The 8,707-nt window shown below is 42.5% G+C and overlaps 1 protein-coding gene across 1 annotated transcript; it reads right to left on the bottom strand.

Moving 5' to 3' along the window:
- Positions 1-1,141: 1,141 nt before the first annotated feature.
- Positions 1,142-6,375, bottom strand: MEI4 (meiotic double-stranded break formation protein 4). Its single transcript, XM_077925340.1, is given in 7 exon segments — positions 1,142-1,300; positions 1,302-1,379; positions 1,382-1,472; positions 1,474-1,630; positions 4,106-4,147; positions 4,695-4,898; positions 6,369-6,375. Coding segments are annotated over 7 exon segments (738 nt in total).
- Positions 6,376-8,707: the final 2,332 nt, after the last annotated feature.

The following is an 8,707-nucleotide window of genomic DNA, read 5'->3' on the forward strand; positions in this document are numbered from 1 at the left end:
AATCTCTTTTCAACTCCTGCTGCCTCTCCAGTTGTGCATCTTCAGTATCTCTGAACAGAGCACCTGTTTGCCTCAGTAAAATGAAGATGAAACTAGACTTAGAATTACTACATTAACCGACACCCACAGTTATTCTTAAAGTATAACTCCTTTGGTGCTACAACATTCTCTTTCAAAGTTTCAAAACGGTCTTAGTGACATCCATTTAATTGGTTTCCCAAAAAATAAAATAAAAATGAAACTACTACCTAAGCCATGACTCTTAAATCTTTTTTAACAGATGTTCAGTGGAAACACATGCAAATTTAAAGGGGTAATGAAGACTTCTGAAAGAATTTTCCTTGTTACGCTATAATGAAAGCCTGAGGAAGCCTCTTACAGTGTTTCATAGACTGCCACTACAGTATTTCAAAACGGCAAAAGTATTTTCAAATGCTGAAGTTCCTTAAAACTCTCAGCATATGTAACTCGAAAGCTGAAGCTACCTGCATTTATATTTCTAACCCTTGAGCTGGCGTGGAAGAGCTCAACTCTCCTATGGGGTAAAATATCTGGCATGAGCTAATCTTACAACTCATGCATAATATGCTCTTTGAGCAATTTTCAGATCATGCCATAACTGATGCTAATAGTCTGGTTGAGCACCCAGATTGTCAGCGTGCTCATTAGATGGCTTGTAATTTTCACAGACAGCTACCAATGAGCACACCAGGAACTCTGAGACGTGTCATTAGCACTTCTCGATTATGCAAGTTAACCTCCACAAGATCAAAACCTGCACTCTGGCTTCATTCCTGTCACACAGCACTATGATGTCCCATGACTGCTGGCAATCCCCAGTATGGTATGCATTTTGCCCCTGCAGGAGCTCCACTACAGGGTCACTCATTAATGGAGCTCCCTGAAGGGGCTAGAAAGAGAGGGTGGGAAAAGGGATAGAAGACCAAACCTGCCCTAGAGTCCCTTGTGCAGTCAACCAGAATCTGCCCTGGAATGCAGCCTGGTAAATTAGCAGCCCTCTCTCACCAAAGGGCTGCAACACAAGCATCACACCATGCCTTGTTCCCAGTTCTCAGCCACTCCAAATGCTTGCTTTGCCGCAAACAGTAATGCCATGAATATGTAAGGGGGGGCATTTTACTCACTTTGTTGAGATGGTGGCTACAAGTCTTTCCAGAGAGACTTTCAGATTCTTGAGACACTGTCCCAAAATCTGTCCAACTACATCTGCATCACTTAATCACTTTGTTATGACTCAAACTGCCTGAGTCATAAGATGTGAAAAGTTGAGTTCTGGAAGAACTATATGAAGCAACCAGGTCACTGAGCAATTTAGAGATAGAGTCAGATATCATGGAGTAATTCCTTCCACATTTTTTTCCAAGTCTGTTCTCAGACCTCCAGCCTATGCCAGTTCAAGGAAAGGTTGTGGGAACTGCACATGAGAAACCAAGGACTTGCTTGTTATGGCAAGTCAATATTGGCCATGCAGAAACATAGCCACTGCCGAAGGTAGGTAAGGTTTCTAGTGTATCAGCTATATACCTATTTGAGATATTGTATCCAGAATCATCAAAATGGCCTAAGCACAGCTCCATATGAGTAGGTAGCAGAGCATCACCTATGGAAGTTGGAATCCCTGAAACACAAACACAGTGAGCCACTGTGTTGCAGTAGGAGCAGAGTCAGTCTTGCAAATGAACATAAAACCTCAAGAAGATTCCTGCTGGATCAAGCCAAAGGCCCGTCCAGTTCATTCCCCTGTTCTCACCATGGCTGACCAGATGCCTATGGGAATCCTGACAGCAGGAGCTGAGTGAAAGAGCACCCACCCCACTGGTGACCTCCAGCAGCTGATATACAGAGACATACTGCCTCCAACATTGAAGGTAGAATGGTGATACCCAGGTTCAAATCTCTGCCTAGTCATGGAGCTCATTTGGGTGACTTTGAGCATTGAGCTAGTTACTTTCTCAGCCCAGGCTATCTTTTTTGGCTGTTGTGATGCTCAAATAGCCATTGATGTGAGGAATGCAACCCATATACTGTATGCAACTTTGAGCTCCTTAGAATGGCTCCTGGTGGTGAATCTGTGGGCCTTGAGATGTTTCTGGGAAACAACTGCCTTCTTCTCTGATCTTTGACCATGCTCACTGGGGTTGATGGGAGTTGGAGTTAGGGTTGCCATACGTCTGGAATTTCCTGGACATAACCGGCATTTGGTCCTCTTAAGCAGCATCTGAGCGGAATTCGCTGGAATGTCCAGGGAAATCCAAACATATGGCAGCCCCTGTCAGAAGTGTAGATTTTTGTGAATTTCATTTAAAATAGCTGATTTTGAGATTTTGCAAAAAATATATAATTTTTATTTATTGAATTTATATACCACGGTGGCGCTGTGGGTTAAACCTCAGTGCCTAGGACTTGCCGATAGCATGGTCGGCGGTTCGAATCCCCGCGGCGGGGTGTGCTCCCGTCGTTCGGTCCCAGCGCCTGCCAACCTAGCAGTTCGAAAGCACCTCCGGGTGCAAGTAGATAAATAGGGACCGCTTACCGCGACCGCTGGCTCGCCAGATGCAGCTTGTCACGCTGGCCACGTGACCCGGAAGTGTCTGCGGACAGCGCTGGCCCCCGGCCTATAGAGTGAGATGGGCGCACAACCCTAGAGTCTGGCAAGACTGGCCCGTATGGGCAGGGGTACCTTTACCTTTACCTATACTCAGACTGGATGGCAGCCAACAAACTGAAGCTCAATCCAGATAAGACTAAGGCACTGTTAGTGGGTGGTTCCCTACACCAGATGGGTGGGAGATTGCCTGCTCTTGATGGGGTTACACTTTCCTCCCTATGTTAGAGGAAAGGAAGGGTAACAATGCAAATAAAGTAACAAACCAAACAAAAAAAGCGAAATGTCAGTCTGTCCCCCACTGGGGGGCAGATAGCCGCAACCAATGCCTAAGCAACCACTCACGTTTTTTGAATTTTAATAAAGTTGTGGCCAAAATTATGCCAAAAACCTTAAACAAAAATTCTGTGTGAAGTGTGAGTTTTGGGGTGGCTTGGGGACCTCGACATGCAACACATGTGTTTGCAAGAACATATGATCCTGGGAGGCAAAAGGCAGGAAGCAAGAGCAATCCATCGCTGGCAAGTTATGCGCACAGTGAAAGAAGTTGCCACTTGGTAAACAGAGGATGCAACATATTAAAAAAAAAAAACTTCAATATAAAAGCTGAAAGTTTCAAGAAATTAGGCTTGCTACAATTCTTAGCAGTAGAAGTAATGAAGGCAAACATGCAAGAAAAGGTCCCTCTCTTTTCACTTTGATCTGACTGAATTAATAACTTAAAAGGTGTTCTGAAGTAAAGGGAATACTCAAGAAATGCAGCACAATGGATGAAAAGCAAAAGTGGCAAAAACGCTTTGAAAACCGGATTGCACTTCAAACAGGATGTGATTTTGTAGGCTATGCCTCGGTGACAGTGTGGTTTCAGAAGCAACTCACTAACCATTGCAACTGCATAAAAACAAAGATTCTCTGGGAATATAATGTGTTAAACGCTGACCCTTCCGTACACATTCTAGGCACCTTGATGCAATGGGGGAAGGGCAAAGGTTCAGAACATGAGGAAGAAATTGTCCTGATTAGTGCAAGTAAATGAGAAGTTTGAAAGGAATAGCCTTGTGATCCCCAGCACCTGGTATTCAGAGGCATGCTGCTTCCCATATGGAGGTATGGGAAGCTATTAGTAGCAACTTCCATGAATTTCCTGGCAAGAGAGACGGCTGTTCCATCCTTTGCTTAGTGGCTTAGCATGGGAAGACAGGCTATAGTTGACTTACTAGATCAGAGATGTCCATAGTCCAACCTTATGGAGATGGAGCAGGTTACAGAAGGACTCGGGTACCACATCCAGTGGCATTAAATGCCAATTACATGCGCACACAAACATACCCCTCTAGCTACCTATCCCTCTTTTAAGAGAAAATTTGCAGGGGGGAAATGAAAATGAAAACATAAAATACGTTTGAAAATTATTCAGTTAAGCAGAAACAACTCAGAGGCTATGAAAGAAAGAAGGATAATAACAAGAAGATTTAAAGAAGGAGAGAGAGTTTTGGATTTGATATCCCGCCTTTCACTCCCCTTCAGGAGTCTCAAAGCGGCTAACATTCTCCTTTCCCTTCCGCCCCCACAACAAACACTCTGTGAGGTGAGTGGGGCTGAGAGACTTCAAAGAAGTGTGACTGGCCCAAGGTCACCCAGCAGCTGCATGTGGAGGAGCAGAGACACGAACCCGGTTCCCCAGATTACGACACTACTGCTCTTAACCACTACACCACACTGGCTCTCTGGGACTATTGACACTCAAGGGAAGGGACTACCAGGGACTATTGACACTCAAGGCAGTAGAAACATGAGATGATTGGACCCCACTGAACTCAAAGCATGGGAACCCCCAACAAAAAAGTTATAATTTTGCAAAATATTTGGACTTTATGATATGTATTTGTACAATTTGGAATATTTAATGTGATTTGATTGGTTTATTACAATGGAAAACTTAATAAAAATTATTTTTAAAAAAGAAAGAAAATTATTCAGTTAAGCAAGACATGATGTCCGGAGTTCATTCAAAATGGAAATTACCAATTTACTATTTTCCAAACAGCATCCAGGGAAAAAAGTTTGCTTAAGAGCAGCTGCTGCCTCAAATGAATACCTTCAGCTTCTACAGCTTCAACTCTTGAATTCTGCTTGGAATCCTGTCCAGATACTATTTTGGACATGCGCTCTGCATATTATTCTTTGCTGCTTTTATCTGCTGGCTTTGAGTGAATAATCTCTAAAGCCAGCACCAACTGTGAGGTTTTCAAGTACCGCATCACATCTTTATCTTTTATTTTTGTAATAACAACAACAAAAGCAAAGCCATATTAGGGTGCTTCACCCTAATAAAAAAGTTATTTCCTGTGTTTTATTCATTTAAAGGAAATAATCCAGAAGCAGATCAGTTTTCCTAGCCCGGGCAAGGCTTAGATCAATCAATGAGTGCAATCTCCAACAGCAAGAGGAATGAAACATTTACAAGTAGCATCAATACAGTGTCAAAAATAAAATGTAGTCTGACAGTTTGAAAGCAATTGTGTGTATCACAGGATAATAAATATTTGCTAGCAGGTGGAAGCCTTGCTTTGGTGAAGCTATAGATGCTATTTTAAAAATAATAAAATAATACAAGTTTATAAGTACATAAAAAAGAATAAGTTTGTTTCACTTAAACAAAGTAGAGCTTAAACAGAGTAGAGTCATTGAAATCAATGGATCTAACTTAGTCATGTTTGTTAATTTATGAGTAAAACTCAGTTGAATACCATCCATTGAATTAAATGGGTGTGTTGTTAGAGAGTTCTGGGGTTGTGTCTGAGTCCATGGATTGTGACACTTGAAATATGTATGGTGGTAAGAATGTGCTCAGAGGCGCCAACTTCTGAGAAAGAATGGAGAGGGGTGCCAACCGTCGCATGACACATGACATCAACATCCCAATATTCCTCCACCCCTCCAATACACACCATTTGCATTTTCATAGGGCAATTCCCAGAATGTCTGGTTGGAGTCTCAGTTATCTTGTGGACATCACCCCTTTATTCATCAATTAAGTTTGAGAGTGAGAAGTGAGGGAAGGAGGCTGGTCACTGAATAAGTAGCACACATGGTGACAACTCCATAGGGCTGAGGGGTCTTCAGCACCATCAAAGTCTGTTGGGATGGGACTGAGCCCCCCAATCTTGAGAGTCTGGGGCTTTCTGGACCTCACAGTGGTTAGCCTTGCCGCCAATGTTGGGCAGAACTTGGCTGCTCTGGTAGCCCACAATTTTCGGCTATCAAGCAAGAGGGAGAGGAGGAATAGAATGGAAAGGTGGGTTAAAAGGGAAATAAGATGCGTACATGAAAATCCTAAAGCTGCAACCTTCTGTCTACTTATCTCAGAGTTAGCACCATTCCACTCAATGGGACAAGGCATGCAAAGAGTTGCATTACTTACTAGTTTGTGTAGGGGGCTAAAGAGTTTAGTCAAAGTCCCAGCTCATCAAGGGCACTAATCATAATACAGCTCAAGACAGTGACTTTGGATCAATACAAAATTATATCTACACTTGTGGGTTATGGTAACAAAAAGTTTGGAAACCACCAATTCTGCAGTCCCGGAAATCAACTGCTGTACTTTTGCTTTGTTTCCCTTAAAAATACTATCATGAAGAGCAGCATGATCTATCCAGTGCTACGCATTGATAAACAGGCTACATTTTCCAAGAAGAGATTTATTCATGTCGTCTCCTGTTCAATATTTCGTTTCACCTACCATTCATTTTAGAAGGGAAATGGAAGTAGTTGTCAGTTTTCATTTACTGCTTTCCTGCAATATATTTCAGTCTATTGTTGCACCAGTCAAGCAGTTAAGGGCGAAATCTTCCAGTGCCCATCCGGCATAGGGACCTTGCATCAAAATTGCTCACACATTCCCAGGCTCAAGGTCCTTTCCTGCAGGGCAGTTTGCCAAGTCTTTGCATGGGACTTTTGAGCTTTGCCGGCAGAGCTCCTAAAGAATCAGAAAACACAGCCGCACCTGCATTTTTGCAAGTCCTCCTTGAAATATGTGGCATCCAGTCTACATGCAGCTGGGAATGAGGACTGTGGTTAGGTTCATTAAAAAAGAAATTTAGCTATTTGTAGAATCATCAAACTTACTGCTCTTACCTGTTTGGCTGTGTGTGTTTTGAATGTGTGCAATATATTGAACACATTTTCTTTTTTCTAACCTTTAATATTGTTATCATTTTTGTTGATAGTATCAGTAATATATATGTAAATATGGATTTGTATGTTAAAGACCACTTTCTTCTGTTTTTTCTTGTTAACCTATCAATGAAAAAATAAAATTTCATTTCAGCTACAGACTCCACATCTACACATAGCATCAGAGAGTTAAATAAACTGGGGGGGGCATTTATTCTTTATTTTTTTACCTAGTCTAATTTTATTTTTAGATTTCCTGTATCCTCTCCCAGCTGTCCCTACAACATAGCCTTTTAATTTAAGAGAAGAGTATAGCTACCAGTCCAGAGTGAAATTCCAGGAATCAGAGTCCTGTGGTCTTAGACGCATGTTACTAGAGTTCAGTCTGGTATTGGTAGTCATGGTATCCTCTTCAATTAAGCTGAAATACACCAGCAGAAGACCAGTGAATGCATTACAAATATGTACAGTGGTACCTCAGGTTAAGTACTTAATTCGTTCCGGAGGTCCGTTCTTAACCTGAAACTGTTCTTAACCTGAAGCACCACTTTAGCTAATGGGGCTTCCTGCTGCTGCTGTGCCGCCGGAGCACGATTTCTGTTCTCATCCTGAAGCAAAGTTCTTAACCTGAAGCACTATTTTTGGGTTAGCAGAGTCTGTAACCTGAAGCGTATGTAACCTGAGGTACCACTGTATTTACAAACATATTTTAGCCCTGCCTGGTCAATACCCTCTCACCCTTTGGAGCAATTTAAGAATCTGATTCTCATTGCACATTTGCTACACTAAAGGGCAATCATTTGAAAAGTCTCACACAACACAACTTCAGTGGCAAATATTGGAGGTGGCTTTGATTAACACCACATGCTGACAGAGGAGAACTGTCTGGGAGTAGGGGATAGGAGATGCAGGCTTTGATATTGGTAAACTGAAATGGTGAAAAGAAAATTTGTGGGTACAGTAAAGTGGTGGAGCTACAGCAAACTGTTTTTAATAAACTATTTCCCCATATTTTAGAATAGGGGTTCCCAACCTTTTGGGGCCTGTGTGCACAACTGAACATTTAAGAAACCACTACAGGCACAACAAAATACCCATTTCATACAAAGAGAAAAGTAGAGATGCTCCATAACATCACCCCAGGAAAAACAGGCAATGGATGTTTGTGCAGAAACACTTTCATGCCTCAGAACAAATAAAACATAGTAAAAGAAAAGAGAAGCTTCCCTGCACCCAATCAAAGAACCTCTTTTTAAAAAAATGGTTCCAAGGATGCCATTGCAGCAGTAATACACTTTAGCAGCAATCTTATGGGAACCTTTGTGGGAGTAAAATTCACATTGAAGTCAGTTGGTGGGATTCACCTAATGAGCCTGGCCAGCAGAAGCCCTGTGGAAGGACTTCTGCTTGCACAATGGGGTTTCCCCCCTCTTTCTACCCCACCCCCTGAAATCGGCTGAGAGGTGGGTCAGGAGAACCCCCAGAATGTGGTGGGGTGGGGATAGGAGGGGGGTTGTTCTGCTTGGCAAGGTGAAATGCTTACACAGGTGGCAGATTTGTCATAGTGAAACACTGAATTCTGTCTAGTGGCTTTTAATTTTGTGTAATCATAGAATAGAATCATAGAATCATAGAGTTGGAATAGACCACAAGGGCCATTGAGTCCAACCCCCTGCCAAGCAGGAAACACCATCAGAGCACTCCTGACATATGGTTGTCAAGCCTCTGCTTAAAGACCTCCAAAGAAGGAGACTCCACCACACTCCTTGGCAGCAAATTCCACTGTCGAACAGCTCTTACTGTCAGGAAGTTCTTCCTAATGTTTAGGTGGAATCTTCTTTCTTGTAGTTTGGATCCATTGCTCTGTGTCCGCTTCTCTGGAGCAGCAGAAAACAACCTTTCTCC

The sequence above is a fragment of the Podarcis muralis genome, chromosome 3 (genome assembly GCF_964188315.1).
Source record: "Podarcis muralis chromosome 3, rPodMur119.hap1.1, whole genome shotgun sequence".
In the NCBI taxonomy this organism is placed as follows: Eukaryota; Metazoa; Chordata; class Lepidosauria; order Squamata; family Lacertidae; genus Podarcis; species Podarcis muralis.